Raw genomic sequence first — 17,826 nt, forward strand, 5'->3', positions numbered from 1 at the left:
TCACACCTGGATCAGACACCAGGTGCAGAAGAGAAACAAAAAAGACATAAAAAGATAAAGTATGTGATCTTTTTTTTTCTTTTCTTTTTTTCTCTCTATACATGAATAACAGCACATTAGGCCACGTCGCCATCAAGCTGATAAAGTTTGCTGTGAACACCTGGGTCCTTGGTCGATGATGAGCTGGCCCTCAGGCGCAGAGTCTGCAGCATCAGGACCGGCAGACACACAACCGTTTTCCCCATAAGGCCATCCTCCTCCAAATTAACACCTTGTTTTAAATTCAACTCAAACTCCAATTTTCTTTCCTGGTTGTCTGATTTCCGACAGCACTGGAAGCCTACATCAGTCTGAGTGAGCAGTGTGATGGCTCCGCCCTGTGGCCAGAGAGAAGGGTGGCAGAAAACTTCAGTTAAAAAGGTCTGATTGGGTTTGAACATTCTCAGCCTGCTGGGGAGATGTGCTCTGTTCATGGACTGAGAACAGAGTGAAGCTAGCTGCTCCCCTCTGTTTCCAGTCGTTATGCTAGGCTAAGCTAGCCACCTGCCAGCTGTAGCTTTATATTTGAGGTACAGATACGAACCAACCACAGAGACTCATAACCAACACAACGAAACTCTAAATTACTAGAAAGAGACTCAAAGAGACACAAAGAGACACCTCCTGGGGAGGAGGGAGCACAGAGGAGGACCGGTTCTGTCCCGGACTGTCCTCTGGACTCCATAGAGGAGGTGGGTGAGAGGAGGATGTTAGCCAAGCTGACGTCTATCATGGACAACCCCTCTCACCCCCTGCATGAGACTGTGGGGGCAGAAGCAGCTCCTTCAGCAGCAGACTGAGACGCCCACCCTGCAAGAAGGAGCGCTACCACAGGTCCTTCATCCCATCTGCAGTCAGACTCTTTAACATCAGCATCGCTGTCTGATCACTCTGTTACCCATCCACCACTACATGGCAGCTTCTTTGCACTGTTTTTCTATGTATGCATATCTACTGCAACATATTATTATAGTATAATGTCATACTTTGGTACATACACTTCTGCATTTTTATTACCTCATCCATACCGTGCAATTATGTCTGTGCAATTACCTCTCGTGTGCAAATGTTATTTACTCCACAATATGTATACAATATATATATATATACAATTTACTTCATCATCAACCACATGACTATGATACACGCTGTGTGTGACGACTCAAAAGAAACTAAAACAGCCACAAAGAGACTCAAAACAACAAAGAGACTCAAAACAACAAAGAGACTCAAACTGACCAAATGCTGAAATGTCTCTAACACACTCCTTGAGGAGAAGATTTCCAAAAATGCCCCAAAACTATCCTGTTATCAGTAGTTAGTTTCTCTGTTAACAGACCTGTCAATCAATCATGTGGGGGGCGGGGCTTGTTGGGGCATATTGGTTTACATGCTGATCTCTGATTGTTTCTTTAAATCACTTTAGAAACATGAAACACAAAACGTTTTTTTTTATTGTTTCTCAACTCTGGACTGAACAAACAGAAAAGCCCGGTGTTACAGACACACACACACACACGCACGCACGCACGCGCACACACACACACACACACACACACACACACACACACACACACACACACAATAAACTTCCTCAAACTTGCTTCACCACTTCCTCTCGCTCTCCTCTTGGACTTCCTCCTCTTCATTAGCCCCGCCCCCCGCCTCGCGCTCTGATAGAGATCCGCTGTCCCTCCCGCACACATACACTGACACTCACATGCTGACACTCACACACACACACACACTGAAACACACACTCACGTAGCGGGACTGAGCGGAGCTGTGAGCCCGGAGAGGAGGACTGATGACCGGTGAGTCTCTACTCTTCATCCCCCCCGGTGCTCCGGGAAACACACTGATCAGCTGTGTGTGTATGTGTGTGCGTGTTTATGTGTGTGACAGCTTCTGTATGTGTGTGTTTCCTCTCTCTGTCAAACTTTAAGCTTGTTATTGATGTTAGCTTTAATTCCCGTCAGCTGATCGATCGGTTCTTCATCGGATCAATAGCCCGTGTGTGAGTGTGTACGTGTGTACGTGTGTGTGTTAGTGTGTTTGTTGACGCTGATGCAGGAAACTGGAGATGGAGAGGGACCACTCCCAGTGTGTGTGTGTGTGTGTGTGTGCGTGCGCGCGCGCGCGTGTGTATTTCTGTCACTCACTTCTCTGAACTTTTACACCACATTAAAGAAATAAAGTTTTGTTCAGAGATGCTGAAGATTTAGTAGCGTGAGGTAGGTCATGTAATACTTAGTGAATATACAGTAGGCCTAATGGAGGAAGTATTCAGGTCATTTACTACAATTAAAGCACTTTAAAAACTCTGTTACAAGTTCTGTATTAAAAATGTTCCAGCAGTAAAAAAGTAGAAAAATGCTTTACTATGTTGTCAGAAAAATATCATGACTCATGCACTCATGTTGAAGGAGGCTTTTACTGATTTTATTTTGAAATATTTGATTTATTATTTTCTGAATTCATCTGCCAATTATTTTGTTAAAGAAATAAAGAAGTTTTGATTTCTCCAGAAAAATATGTTTGGCCCATATTTTGTAATGTTTTAGGCCGGGTTCGGACTCATGATCTAACCCCAGTTTAACCCCAGTTTGGTCGGATGTTCTCTGGTGTTTTAGCCCAGTTTTGGCCTTACATCTTTTGGTGTTTTGGTTATAGTTTTTGGTTAAACCCTGTTTTGGTCCAGTAATTTCAAGTCTGCAGGCCCTGTTCTAGAATCCTCTGGGGGGTTATCCCCAGTTTGGCCTTATATTCTTTGGTGTTTCAGATACCACGGCATTGATTGATTGGCACCGGTTTTAGTCCTAGCTTGTCCCAATATTTTTTTGTGTATTCCTTGTTGTGTTTTGGTTGACCCATGGTTTGGTCAAATAATCTCTGGTGTTATAGACTTGGTTTGGTTCTGTTTGGTCTGATATTCTCTAAAAGTTAGTTGTGTTTCTGCCCTGGTTTCAAAAACTCTCTTTATTAAAGTTTGGTCCAATATTCTTTGAAGTTTTTTTAGCCTTAGTTTAGATCTATATTTGTTTGCTGTGGTACAACAGCTTTTGGCCTAATATCGTTTGGTGTTTCAGCCCTGGTTTGGTCCAAGAGTCTAGCTTTGTTCAAATAATGTCCAGCTTTTTAGGCCTTTGAAGCCTTAGTTAGTCCTATCATTACAGGTGCTTTAGTCCAGGTTTGGTCCAGTACTGAATGCACCTCTAATCTTGTTAAATATTCCGTGATATTTTTCTAGGTTTTGGCTGAATGTTGTTTGATGTTTTAGCCTTTGGTCAAAGAATCTACAACATTTTTTATCTCATCAGTTTGGGAATATTACTAAAATATTTTAAGAAAGAAAATAGATTGACTCATGGTGTCGTCCTCACGCTGGACGGGATGACATCACTGTGTCAGTCGTCGCACGCACTCAGATGTGATTCAGAAACATCCCAGTCAGGTCGGACAGTTTCATATTTCCCAGAATAAAACAGGAAGTCAGAGTGTGAGATACGTCAGAGATCGCCAACTCAGTGCTGATGTGAATACATAAATACACTATGTCACTATAAATACAAATGTATGACTCACTTTATGTCCCATTTTCTCTGGTCTTTCAGCCCTGTTTTGGTCCAGTATCTCTGGTGGTTAATCGCTGCGTTGGCCTGATATTCTTTGATGTTCCAGCACTAGTTTCGTCCATGATCAGTGTGTCTGTTTGTCCTTGTTTGTCCTTATAGTTTTTGGTGTTTTATCTTTGGTTTGGTCCGATATTCTCTGTTTTTTTGTCCCTTTTTTCAATTGTGTCAATTTTGCTGACGTTTAGTTTGATATTCATTATTGGTCCAATATTCTTTGGTGATTTGTTGCTCTTGTGTTGCACCCTGGGTTGGTAAGTACTCAGAAGTGCTTTTAAGTCCTGGTTTGGCCAAGAAGTTTCTGGTCTTTTGGTGCTGGTGTTGGTCAAATATTCTCTTGTGTTTTCAGCCTTGGTTTGGCCTAATATTTATTACAAGTTTAACTCCTGGTTTAGTTAAATATTCTTTCATGTATTGGCCATGGTTTTATCTTCAGTTTAGCCAAACTATTGCTTGTATTTCAATCACAGGTGGGTCCAATATTCATGTCATGTTTGAGCCCTGTGGGATGAAATTATTTACATTCATTCATTCAACATATAGTCCGTTTCATGGTTCGAAGTGATTTGGCGTGAAAGGCTTTGCCAGGTGTTTCAGCTCAGGTTTGGTCCATTACTCTTTTGGGTTTCAGTGTGAGCGATCGTTTTTGACACTTCAGGACCTGTTTTTTCTGTGGTTTGATGTGATAATCTTTTCGTTGTTTGGACCCTCGTTTGGTAGTTTGGCTCTATGTTGGTGTTTGGCCCTGACTGGTACGATATTTTCTACCATTGAAGTTCCTTTTCCCTGGTTTGGTTGAAGTTTCAGCACGGCTTTGTTGAGATAATCTTGGTTGTTTTAGCGTCTGGTCTGGCTTTGGTCCAATGAATGAGTGTAAGACCAGAACTATGCACGGGGAGTGTAGACCACAGGCCAGTTGTAGAGCAGGACTTCTGATGCTGGGCTGTAAACATTTAGATTTGAATGACACAGTCTAAATAAATGTGAAGATTCAGCTTCTTAAAAGCATTTTGAAACTGTGTACTGATATAAACTGCTGCTCAGACTGTGTCACTTTTCTGTCACACATGCTGCTGCTGGATGAAAAGAGTGACGGACAAACCCTTCCTGTTTCGGTTTCAACACAGACCAGTTCCTCTTTGCACCGCAGCGTCTGAATGTTCGAAGGTTGGGGTTAGAAAGACGGGGATATCACGTTACAGAAGAAAGATGATCAGACAGATTGAAAACAAACCTCTAAGTTAAATTAAATTAACCCGTTGGCTGTAAAAGTATGACCCAAACTGTCTCCATCCTCGTTTACAGACCCACTTCCTGGTTCTTCTCTGACCCACGATTCTTACTGTTCTCGTGTAGTCAAAGTTTTTCTGTACGATAGGGGATTATGACAGTACCCAGTTTGACCGTGCATCTTGGTGTTTGATATCATCTCGATAAACAGTTTGTTTCCAACCTGTCTGCCTGTCTGCCTGCTCCTGTGTCTGTCTGCACAGACCTTTTAACACTGTGATGTTTGCTATGTAACACTTACCGTGTGACCATGGCAACACAAACGTATAGGTCAACTGTCTGAACTGTTAGCCCAGAGTTAGCCCAATATTCTCTGTTTTTTTTAGCCTCAGATTTCACAGAACATTTCTCTGTGGTTTAACTCTGGTTTGGTACAATATATTCTACTGTGTTGGCCCTGATTCAGCCCAGTATTCTTTATTCCTTCCAGCCGATTATTCCTTGGTGTTTTAACCCTGGTTTGGCCCCATATTCTTTGGCCCTGTTTTGAACTAATATTCATATTTTCTAAGTTTAATCCAATAAGTTTAAGAGTTAAAGCCAATTTTAGTCCTGATCCGCTCCAGTATTGACCTCTATTTTTAGAGGGTTTCCTGTCAGAGCTCAGCTGCATGATAACTCGGTTCCTCTGTCGGTCAGGAGATTCCTCCTAAAGGAGCTAAATTAAAGCAAAATACAGAAAAAGAACACAGCTGACAGGACGAAACCAAAGATTTTGAGGTTCCTTAAACATTGACAGGCTGCCTGTCTCCCTCTCTCTGCGGTGGCATCGTCTACATTTAGCTTCCCAGGACATGACGTTTGACGTTAGTTTACATGCAGCTTTCACTTCCCAAAACAAACCTTTAATATATGATGATGTGTGAGAAGCTGCTCTGATATCTGGTTGTTTTCCAGTTGAAACAAAGTCAACACTTGTTAACCATGTTGCACCAAACACTTCTCTGCTCGACATCTGAAAACTCAGTATCAGTGTTGTCTCAGTGTCTCCGTAAGTGTTGTCTCAGTGTCTCCGTAAGTGTTGTGTATCTCGTGTTGTTCTTATCGTCTCATTAGGGTTTTTTCCTCGCTTTTGGTTTAAACGAGACTGTGACCTAAAATGTTTTTTCTGAAGTTAATCTTTGTGTTAACCTGCAGAATAAATCTCCAGGAGAGCTCAGCCTGATTTTAACTTCACACAGAGATGATTTTATGTTTGTCATCATCCATTTATGAAGAGACTGAAGAGTTTTTAAACTTGTAACTTCACTGCTGCAACCACGATCCAGACTTCCTGCAGATATTCAAATTAAAGTTACCTGACTGTTGATCAGTTCTCACACTGACCATCAGAACAGACACTGGAACATAGAGAACTGAAATATGTTAATATTTAGATGGACTTAGTTATGTCCAACAACAGAAGTCTACTCAGATGGAGGGTCTGTGTTCTGATATCAATGTATAAATGTAAAGATGTTTCTTTTAGCCTGAATCCACCAGCTAGACCTGTTTTGGTACAATACATGTTTCAGTTTTGGCCTGGTTTGGTCCAATATTCTGTTTTGTTTGAGTCTTGGTTTGGCCCTATAGTCCTTGATGTTTTTTTTCCCCGGTTTGATCCGGTATTCTTTGTTGTTTTAGTCCAGGTTTGGCCCAGTGTTCCTGAGTATTTCAGTCCTGGTTTGGCCCAGTATCCCTGAGTATTTCAGTCCTGGTTTGGCCCAGTGTTCCTGAGTATTTTAGCCCTGGTTTGGCCCAGTATTTTAGTCCTGGTTTGGCCCAGTGTTCCTGAGTATTTTAGTCCTGGTTTGGCCCAGTGTTCCTGAGTATTTTAGCCCTGGTTTGGCCCAGTATTTTAGTCCTGGTTTGGCCCAGTGTTCCTGAGTATTTCAGTCCTGGTTTGGCCCAGTATCCCTGAGTATTTCAGTCCTGGTTTGGCCCAGTGTTCCTGAGTATTTTAGCCCTGGTTTGGCCCAGTATTTTAGTCCTGGTTTGGCCCAGTGTTCCTGAGTATTTTAGTCCTGGTTTGGCCCAGTGTTCCTGAGTATTTTAGCCCTGGTTTGGCCCAGTATTTTAGTCCTGGTTTGGCCCAGTGTTCCTGAGTATTTTAGTCCTGGTTTGGCCCAGTATCCCTGAGTATTTCAGTCCTGGTTTGGCCCAGTATTTTAGTCCTGGTTTGGCCCAGTGTTCCTGAGTATTTTAGTCCTGGTTTGGCCCAGTGTTCCTGAGTATTTTAGCCCTGGTTTGGCCCAGTATTTTAGTCCTGGTTTGGCCCAGTGTTCCTGAGTATTTTAGTCCTGGTTTGGCCCAGTGTTCCTGAGTATTTTAGCCCTGGTTTGGCCCAGTATTTTAGCCCTGGTTTGGCCCAGTATTTTAGTCCTGGTTTGGCCCAGTGTTCCTGAGTATTTTAGTCCTGGTTTGGCCCAGTGTTCCTGAGTATTTTAGTCCTGGTTTGGCCCAGTATCCCTGAGTATTTCAGTCCTGGTTTGGCCCAGTGTTCCTGAGTATTTTAGCCCTGGTTTGGCCCAGTATTTTAGTCCTGGTTTGGCCCAGTGTTCCTGAGTATTTTAGTCCTGGTTTGGCCCAGTATCCCTGAGTATTTCAGTCCTGGTTTGGCCCAGTATTTTAGTCCTGGTTTGGCCCAGTGTTCCTGAGTATTTTAGTCCTGGTTCGGCCCAGTATTTTAGTCCTGGTTTGGCCCAGTGTTCCTGAGTATTTTAGCCCTGGTTTGGCCCAGTATTCTTCTGCTTGTTTTGAACCAATATTCATGTTTTCTAAGCTGTCGTTGGTCCAGTGTTCTCTGCATTCTTTCAGTCCTGATCTAGTCCAAAATGTTTCTGTCCTGTTTTATTCACATATTCTCTCCCTTCCAGTTTGCTCCAACATTTTGTTGTATTTCTGTCTCAGTCAATCTCTGTTTCCTTCATCAAAACATCTTAATTAGATTTAGCAAAAGGTTGCGGTTCGTTTTAAAGTAGTATGTTGGTGTTTTTTTTTCTCGTGCAGGTTACCTTTTGTAAAACAACACTTCCGACATAATTGTTGCCTGAAGAGAGAGGATAAAGGCTTTTAATTTGAAACACCTTCAGGGATTGTTTCACTTCACCGCTCAGAGTAGGGATGAGATATTATAAGTACGACATGCCTGTTGAGTTATACTGATGGAAATGATACTGTGTGTAGATCTTTCCTACGGTCATTTCCAATTATACTTCTTCTTTTACCCCCGACTCCCTGCAATGACTCATTTTAATATTTTTAACACCTCTAACTTATAAATAACTTTTTATTCAAATGATGTACTGATAGTGTTTGTTTCACTCGTGTGGGAAAGCTGCTTTCACACATTGAACGTGTGTTTCTGCTGCAGCTCCATTCTTCTTCTTCTTCCTCTTTTTTTTATCACCGTGTTTCTTTCTTCCTCCCGCTGTCAGACTGTCGACACCCAGACTGAGCTGAAGTTTGGTTTAAGTTTAATGTTCACATTTTATTTTGGTGTTTCTGACAAACATAACCAGGAAACCTGACTGATTAGTTACTGAATGTATTTGACAATGAAAAGATTTTGATTGAAAACATAAAACTAGATATGGAAATGACCTGCAATTGGTGCAATGTCTTTATGATTGTACAGAGAAGTTGAGGGTTCTCCCCATAGATTGTATAAACACTGGACACACCAACTGGTTTGGTTTGAAGTCTCGAGTTCGGCATATTGGCCGCTTCCATCTTGGTTTTGTTAATCCAGAAGTGACCATATTTGGATGAGAGGGTGGAGCGAGGGGTTAGCAAGCTCTGATATTTAAGAGCTATACAGTCTGTGCCAATGGCTAATTCATTAGCTGCTAATAAGTCAGTTAACCATTGTGTTTCCCACAGAGTGGGAGTCAATGTGTGGGTTTATTCATCGGACTAAAGAAGCTCAGAGAGCTTGTGGGACATTGCAGACTCATTGCGGCGGGTTAACGCCACAAACCAGATTACTTAAAAGAATCAGGCTCCCCGTCACTTCAGCCCTCCGTCTTCTCTGTGGGTAAGAGCCAACAACAATCCTGACTGCCTGCACGGGCCGCCACAAATAAATCAATGTTTGACAAACACTGAACGAGCTAACAAGCCAGGTCTGGTGAGCACAGACACAGATAGCTGCTGATTAGTGCTAACATCAAAATACAATAATAAGTGTAGAAACAGTGTGTGAGATGTGTTGGACGGTCTGTTCGTCCAAAAAAGCGCACACACAGATTATCTGTCTGATATTTACATGAACAAATCTCCAAAAGGCTCCAACAGCACAAACACGGCCCAGAGGTTACGTTCAGTAACTGAGTTAGCTGAGGGGACACCTAGCAGACAGCTAGCAGCTCTCAGCTGTCACTCAAAGAGGCCACGCCCCTAATGCTGCATCACTTTAAGCCTTAATATAATGTAAACAGGTGAGCTGTATAAAGATTCTCCCCGTACAGTTGTCATGAAGAGAGAAATGAGCTATAGAGACCCAAACTGTTTTTTGTACCAGGCTGTAAACATGTTTATTTCTGCTGTAAAGTTTAACATGGGGCTCTATGGGGACTGACTCACTGCTGGAGGCAGCCTCAAGTGGACACCAGAGGAACTGCAGGCTTTGGCTCTTCTACGTTGGTTTTATTCCTCAGCCCTGGAGGTTGAGGCTTTCCCATTAACATCAGCATCTTGTGGACATTAGACGACCTGCAGCCACACATTCCAAGTGAAGTCGATAAGAGATCTGATTGAGTACATTTAATGCGCTGTTACTTTAAGAAGCTTAAAAAGGATTTTTAGGAAAGTATTAGACTGAAGTTACCGAGCAGAGACACAGTTCAGGCTTTTTCTTCACTGAACTTTCTGCTTTATTTCCTCATGAAACCACAATGACACTTTTCTACTGAAAGCTTCCTTTTTTCCAACCACATCTGCGTTACAAAAGGGCATCGTTACAACACCTTTAACGTTTCTGTGTGGGGCCACATGTGGATCCATCCACTGCTGGAAACGTCCCTAGTGAATGCACCATTTCCTCCTTTCTGTGACAAAACGACAGTGAGCAGCTGTTTCAGGGACTGACTGAGTCTTTCTTATACATCAAACTACTGATTTGTGATTTTGAAGATTTCAAGGAATCAAAGGAGCTGACAGACACATACAGGAAGTTAGCATGTTGTTAGTTTGGGTTCGAACAGGAGACTGAAGCATCGAAACATTTCTTTCTGCACCTCAAAGTGAAACATTATTTGCATGATTTACAGTCCAAACAGAGAGGAAGAGAAGAATGAGCAGGGGAAAGTGAGACACTGTGAGATCAGAGGTTAAAGCTTCCAGCAGCAGTGAGATCAGCCGACCTCCGCCCAGAGAGAGAGAGGGGAGGGTGGGGTCCACGTCCCCAGAGTCTGGGCTGAGACACTTTCTCTGTGCACTGAGTTTTACACTTCACAATCACGTTCAGATGATCAGTGTCACTCTTTGTTTGAAATCAGAGCTGCTCTTTGTTTTTAAGTTTTTATGATTCTGCAAACAGAGAAACAAACAAAAGACACACAAACTGTAAAACTCAAATCAAACATTTGTGAATAAAACAGATCTTTAACACCGACATGAAATAAACAACCAATTGGCTTTGACCAAAGACTGTATAAAAACATGGCGACATGACAGCTCCCTAACAGCGGGTCCAAACCCTCTCTATCACCCCCTGCTGACTGGCTGCAGTATAGCTCATAAAGCCCGCCTCCTCTATGTGAACAGATGGGACATGAGTCAAACTATAAAATCAAAACACACGTCAAATACATTTTTCTCCAACATGGTTTCTGTCATTATAGTTAGTTCTTATCATGCTGATTTATGTCCAAGTGTTCATTTTTCTGACAAGTTTACTTTTAATTAGTTATTTGATGCTATAAAAAGGGGGTGTGGCCTCATGATTGACAGCTCTGTTAATAAATCGGGCTCCAGGGCAGCGTTCTGTTCCCGAGTAGCAGAGTAGAGGACGACATAAAGACATTATAAAAATGGAAGTATTTGTCTGTCTGTCACATAAATGTAAATAAAGTTTTGACTGCGTGGGAGGAGTGTATTGCATTCACACAGCTGCATTCAAATCTGTGTGTGTGTGTGTGTGTGTGTGTGTGTGTGAATCAGAGTGTGTGTGCAGGATAACATCTCTGTTTTGTTTGGAGACCGTTTCCTTCTGCAGCGATCATTTCCATAAACACAAATACTGACAGAGGAGTAATTCTCCCTGCTGTCCCCCTCTCCTTCCCTCCTCCCTGCAGGCAGACGATGGGACGTGACGTGTCTCTGAACAAACTGTGTTAACTGAAGGAAAGTGAAGCGTCTCTGACAGCCGGGACAGAGGACGAGCTAACCAATCAGAATCGCTGAAGGTAAACTCACACAGGTATTACAGTCCAGAAAACAGGTACAAAAAAAGTATGAGTGTCTCCAGTAGATGTGTTCATCCTGCAGCAGTCAAACAGGCTGTAATGGCTGCAACATAATCCTTGATGGGTCAAAGGTCGTCCACTAAAGTTCTTGTTGTTTCCACTGACAGGCTCAGATTGTTATTCTAAGTGTGTGACAACATGACAGAAAGGATCCCTACAGAGATAGACCTTTTTGTTACAGAGGAAGATGATTGTTTTAACCACACACAGACGTTACATCGCTCTCTGCAGACACACCAGACTCCATTCAGAAAAACACTGATTTTACCTCACACATGGGAGTTGCTTCTAAACACCTTTAAACCTGTGTTTTTCTAGGTTGCCGCAGGCTCAGAGGTCAGAGGTCATCATGCAGAGTATAAAGTGTGTGGTGGTGGGTGACGGTGCGGTGGGGAAGACCTGCCTCCTCATCTCCTACACCACCGGAGCATTCCCCAAAGAGTACATCCCCACTGTGTTTGACAACTACAGCAGCCAGGTCCGAGTGTGTGGTTGAGTGTGTGTGCAGTATATGCACACACACATGACTTTATACCCTTCTGCATAAATCATATATATTATATTTACTTGATAATTTAATTGGTCTATAAAACATCAGAGATCACAGTGTGCAGATTCTCATGTAAAGCTGTATTTAGAGTTCTTGCCTCACGTTTCTTACGCTGGTATGAACCAAGATAAACAGATGTTACTGAGATTTAATGACACTAAACAGGCTGCTGCTGAAATAACGACATCATGATGTAGATTTGTAAAAAGTCTGAATTCAAGCTTTGTCAGGTCTGTCTGCGAGACGACAAGAACACTACTTTTAAATGCTCGTTTTTTGAATGGAGTTTGGTTTGACGATTCCTGACACTGGAGAATCTTACTGCTGATAGTTTTCTGTGTCTTACAAATGTCTTCTCTTGCTCAACTTGGTATATTCTGTTTATGTGTGTGTACCTGTGCGTGGTGCATTCAGGTGACGGTGGACGGCCGGACTATCAGTCTGAACCTGTGGGACACGGCGGGTCAGGAGGAGTACGACCGGCTGAGGACGCTGTCGTACCCGCAGACCAACGTCTTCATCATCTGCTTCTCCATCTCAAGCCCCGCCTCCTACGAGAACGTTAAACACAAGTGGCATCCAGAGGTCAGAGGTCAAAGTCTGCCCGGCAACACAGCTCTCACTTATTACAGATGCTGATTAGTTAGTTTAAGGTTTTTCTGGTTCTTTTACTGACTTGATGTTAATGGTGTGTTTATGTTTGGAGGTTAGAATGAGAGCTGATGAAGCAGCAGCTTTTAAATTAATAATGATACATTTACTTACTTACTGTTTACTTCTTCGTTGTGGTCATGTGAGTATTCAAACCCTCTCCTCCTCAGGTGTATCATCACTGTCCCGGCGTTCCCATCCTGCTGGTCGGTACAAAGAGTGACCTCCGGAATGACGCCGACATTCAGAGGAAGCTGAAGGAGCAGAACCAGACGCCTGTCACCCACGGGCAGGGCTCCGCCCTCGCCCGCCAGATCCATGCTGTCCGTTACCTCGAGTGTTCGGCTCTCAACCAGGACGGCATAAAGGACGTGTTCGCCGAGGCTGTGAGGGCCTACCTCAACCCAACGCCCACTGTCACCAAGAAACCCTGCGTCCTGCTGTAGAACCGAGCCGGACGGTTTACTCTGTGGCTCCACTGCCTGAGAGACTGTTTAGAAATGAATGCTTAAAATATGTTTTTTTAATGATCGAATAGAATTTTATCTTTAAAGAATTAGAGAAGGTCGTTTAGGGCTCCATGTTCGTACAACAGAGAGGAAAAATCAAATATCTTAAAGTATTTCCAAAGATTGTTCAGACCGAAAGTGAAGCAAATATTCGCCTCACTTTACTCGTGTAGGTTTGACCGCTGGATCGTTGTGTTTAGTCCTGTTATTTAAACACAACAATCGAGTAGTTGTGCAATCAGACACGTGTTTTGTGTCTGCGTTCTCGGTTAATCTCCCCTCCTCCTCCTGAGCTGTGTCTGATGAACTCTCCTGCTGCTTCCAGCTCCTTGAGGCTGACCAGTGCCCAGTGTGATGAGCCGTGAGCTCGGATCAGTACCAGGATTTCTTTGATGGACACCAACTACCGGCGTTCTGTTTCAGCTGTGGAGCGCCTGTCTGTCTGTCTCACTGAGTGGCAGTTTCACTGTATCTAGCAAGTCACAGGTGGGCTGAGATCTGTCTCACTACAGCGCTATGAAGCCAAAACAAACATGTTACTGAGATTTAATGACAATAAACAGGCTGAGAGGATGCTGAGATAACTACATCAGGAGGCAGGGTTGGAAAGAGGCTGAGTTCATGCTCTGTCAGGTCTGTCTGCAAGACGACAAGAAAACTACTTTAAAATTAGTTTTTTTTGAATGGAGTTTGGTTTGACCGTTTCTGCCTTACCCCTGCATTTGCTTTGTCTTTGTACATAAACATGCCACACAAAAAATGTGTTTGGCTTTTGGTCTTGAAAAAACTAAATGCTGTAGTGAATGACAGCCTGTAATAAATAATAACAGCATCCCGTCACCTGTGGTCTAAAAGCTAAGAACATTACGATACTTCCTTTTGGACCCATATCTCAGTCAAATCTGAACACAGACATTTCTAGATTCAGTGAGACTTTCACTTCCAGAGGATATCGTTATATCTCTGATGTCCCTCCACAATAAAAGTCCAGCAGATTTCCAATCAGAAATTCAGAGAATAAAGATGCCCCATGACCTGATGTAAATAGAAATGAGGAAGAAGGAAGGACGAAATAGATATTGATACTGAGAATTTACTTTAACTGCACACAGAGAAAGTTTACTTCCATATTTATATAACGTGTGATCAGCTCTCTGCAGAAGCTTTTACCTTTCAGATTCAAATTCTCCTGCTGATGCTCAATAAAGAAAGTTTAAAAGATGAACAACGTCCTTTCTTAAAAACAAAAACAAAAGATAAATGTTGAAAAAAAGTTCCTAAAATTGAATATTGAAAGTTTGAATGATTTCAGTCGGCGAACACGGAGACAGAATCAGGTACACGGAGGAAACATGAGCTGCATGAATGTAAATAGAAGTATGATTGGTCGTTTTCTTAAATTAATTTGGATTTATTTTCATTTTCATCTCCGCACACTAAAAACAAAGATCGATTAATAACATCTGAACGCTTTAAAGTTCCCATGAAACTAGCAGAGTGCTACTTGATTCTATATATTTACGCGTTTCCTGTAAAACCTGAACAATGGGGAGGATTTGAACGGTATACGGATTTATCTGAACGGTAGTTAAAAGCCCTGAAGTGCACTTCACCCCCCCACCATGACCACCACCTTCACCTGCTAGCTTGTAGCTCCTGCGGTCTGATTTTTACATGGTAGAATTTAGAGGTCACGTTTCATAGGACTTATAATGAGTAACTCCCCGAGTGTGAGCATAAGTCAACGTTTTATGTTTTACAGGAAATTCCAAACTGTAAAACATCATTAAAAACACGTGTAAGACGACCTGTGTGTCATTGTTGTAGATCATCTGGTATGAGTAACTATGATGGAAAATCTGTGAAATAAAACAATCATTTTTTATTTCATGGGAACTTTAAAAATCTGCTTTGCACATGTTTTATGAGATATCATAATAACTTCAACTTCCTGAATTTAAACCGCAGAAAACAGAAGCAACATGCTGCCAAAATGCTAATTTAGCCTAGAGCTAAAGAGCTAGCATGGCTAAAAACAGTAGCAATGTCTGTAAGCAGAAATGCTAAAGAAGTCCACGTGGCTCCAGTTTGTTAATTTCCAAATTTAATTAAGTCGCAAACTTAAAAATTTGATTTTTTTTGTTTTTATTAATTTACTGTATTTTTATTTAAATGTGACAAAACATTAAAACATGTTTCATACAGTACACTCGCCTTTTTGTTCCTTGTTTCTTGTACTTGATAAGCAGCATGTGCTTAGAGCTAAATGCTAATGTAAGCATGCTAACATGCTCACTATAGTAATACTAGCATGATGCCATTTGGCAGGTTTAATATATTTATGTGTTAGCATAGGTGGATGGGTGGTTGGTAGGTAGGTGTGCTTTATTGATCCTAAGCTGGGAAATTATGTCAATGCTAACTTGAGCTAATTAACAGTAAACAAAGTATACCTAAGGCTAACTGTGATGTCATGAGTTCGGCAGGTGTTTGGATTGAACCAAAGTAACACATTAAAATGGTTCAACAGTTCATCAGCCGATCATGAATGTCTGAACCGCATCTCATCACAAGCGATCAATTTGATTGGACGGTTCTGAATGTTTCTCTGTGATGATGAAGCTGTGTTGTTGTTCAGGAAAATGAAGTGAGGGGAAGTTAGCTTAATATTTGACCAGCAAACAACTTCCCCAAACGCTGAAAGGACTTTTATGGTATCAGATAACAAAATAATCAAATCACAAACACACCTGCAGCTTCACAATGGACTTTAACTTACGACCCAAACACACCAGTTTCATTTCAGACCTTTAAACAAGAAGTAAGATGTTTGCGTGCCACACTGACGGTAAGCAATAAGATAAGCACGAGCATTAACACAATAACGTTAGCATACACAGAAATAATGTTGGTATAAGAAAATACCAAGTTAGCAAAAATCCATAACATTGGCATAAACAAGTTGTGTTCTTGTGTAAGTGTAAGAAAATAACATGAAAGTAAAATTAGAGTAGGGGGAAAATAACATTAGCATAAGTATTTTTAGCATAAATGTTAACCAAGAAAGTAAATATATGTTAGCACAAAAAGGTGAATTAGATTAAAAGTTTCTTTACAACAGTAACAAGAGCATCAACTAGAATCGGTCAGTTGTTTGCCTCCACCAACCAGTCAAGGTGCAGTTCACATCCATGTCTGTCCTGACTCGTACATTGAAGACTTTGAAGGAATTTAATAAAAGGTATTTAGTATATTTCACACACATGTTCAACCCGGCAGCACAGACGATCCATACAATCACCACCAAGGTGAGCACCAAAGATCAGTGTCACTAACTCAGTATCTGACCACGTGTGAAACACGGTCACAGTGTCCCCTTCTGTTCCTGAGTCATGGTGTTGAAGAATGGCCAGTGTTTCTGCAGAACATTATGTTGTCACAGTGAAGTTGACCTTTGAGCTCTTGGGTGTAAAATGTCATCACTTTATTTTGCCATTTGTCATACAGTAATTAGCGTATGAATTCTTGAGTTATACCCAAAAACGTGATACGCGTCGTCACAGTGATCTTTGACGTTTGTGCAAAATTTGAAGAAATTCTTTCAAGGTGTTTCTGAGATATCGTGTTCACGAGAACGGGACGGACGGACGGACGGACTGAAAACGAGATGGCTCCAGCCATGGCCGTCGCCGGCGTGGAGGCATAAAAAGGCGACTTTAGCCTCAGAATAATGTCAGCGTGAGAAAGTCAAATTAGTGTTAAAGTTAATAAAAAGTCATAAAAGTAAAGACAGCAAAAACTATAACAAAAGCATAAGTCAGCAATGTTAGCATGAAATGTTACTATAAAAAAAGCAACATGAAATAATATTGATTAAAGTTAGCACAATAAATAAGCAAAATTAATGTCTGCATGAAAAAGACGTTTTAGAATACAGAAGTAACTAAAGCTGACAAACAATAACGTTAGCATTAAAAAAGCAACATTAGCCTTTAGATTAGTGTGCGAGAGTGAAATTAGTACAAAAAGTAATGTTTGCAAAAACATTAACATCAGTTAGTCAAATTGTTAGTTTAAGAAAGTAACAGTAACATTTGTATTGAAGAAGTAAAGTATGCACAAAAAATAAATAAGCATTAAAATTAAACATTAGCAAAAGAAATGTAGCATTACTAATCATTTATAAAAACGTAATGTGCGCATTAATACTGCATGTAAAAATAAAAACTCTTACTTTTCATTACATCTAATTTCTTTATATTTTCACACAGATTTTCATTAAAACCTTTTAATACATTTTTTTCCTCCACAGCACTTTGACATGTTTGCAGCTGAATGTAAAACCTGAACCTTTCAAGGAGACTGTAAAGTAAAACTGAACTAAAGATCGGAACCAGACCTAATGGACTTCTTATATCTGACTGACACTTAAAGGCTCGTTGGTCCGAGCTGTTTCTCTGCACAGTTTCAGGATGTCGTCTTTTCCTCCTCAGAGGCAGGAGCCACTTCCTCTTCCTGTCCTTCGTCTCCTGCTGATTTCTTTTCTTTCTGTCTCCATGTTTGTTAAAACACAGTCAGCGTTCTGTTCTGAGACAGGAAGAAAGTATCCCAGCATGCACCTCACCTCATCCAGTGATGTCAGAGGATTTTTTTGTGCCAGTTTTACTTCTACTGCACCATATCAGAATGTGTGTTACAGTGCACGGCAG

At 41.5% G+C, this 17,826-nt stretch overlaps 1 protein-coding gene across 2 annotated transcripts; it reads left to right on the plus strand.

The window, feature by feature from the left end:
* The first annotated feature begins 1,762 nt into the window (after positions 1 to 1,762).
* LOC138594570 (rho-related GTP-binding protein RhoG-like) lies at positions 1,763 to 15,324 on the plus strand. Of its 2 annotated transcripts, none has more exons than XM_069665718.1 (5): positions 1,763 to 1,853; positions 11,237 to 11,361; positions 11,726 to 11,885; positions 12,372 to 12,542; positions 12,779 to 15,324. In XM_069665718.1, exons 3-5 carry the CDS (start codon positions 11,757 to 11,759, stop codon positions 13,052 to 13,054), a joined length of 576 nt encoding a protein of 191 aa, XP_069521819.1. In that variant the 5' UTR covers positions 1,763 to 1,853; positions 11,237 to 11,361; positions 11,726 to 11,756; the 3' UTR covers positions 13,055 to 15,324. The 2 variants fall into 2 exon arrangements, with proteins under 2 accessions (XP_069521819.1, XP_069521811.1); XM_069665710.1 differs by having other exon boundaries at positions 11,237 to 11,347.
* Positions 15,325 to 17,826: the final 2,502 nt, after the last annotated feature.

Source organism: Semicossyphus pulcher, unplaced genomic scaffold (genome assembly GCF_022749685.1).
Source record: "Semicossyphus pulcher isolate SPU_LCO1_2020_fin unplaced genomic scaffold, fSemPul1.0.p SCAF_10, whole genome shotgun sequence".
Lineage (NCBI taxonomy): Eukaryota > Metazoa > Chordata > Actinopteri > Labriformes > Labridae > Semicossyphus > Semicossyphus pulcher.

Coding starts and splice junctions, on each gene's coding strand:
- LOC138594570 (XM_069665718.1), top strand. CDS start 11,757: ATGCAGAGTATAAAGTGTGTGGTGGTGGGTGACGGTGCGGTGGGGAAG. Junction 11,886..12,371: donor TTGACAACTACAGCAGCCAG/GTCCGAGTGTGT, acceptor TGGTGCATTCAG/GTGACGGTGGACGGCCGGAC. Junction 12,543..12,778: donor AACACAAGTGGCATCCAGAG/GTCAGAGGTCAA, acceptor TCTCCTCCTCAG/GTGTATCATCACTGTCCCGG.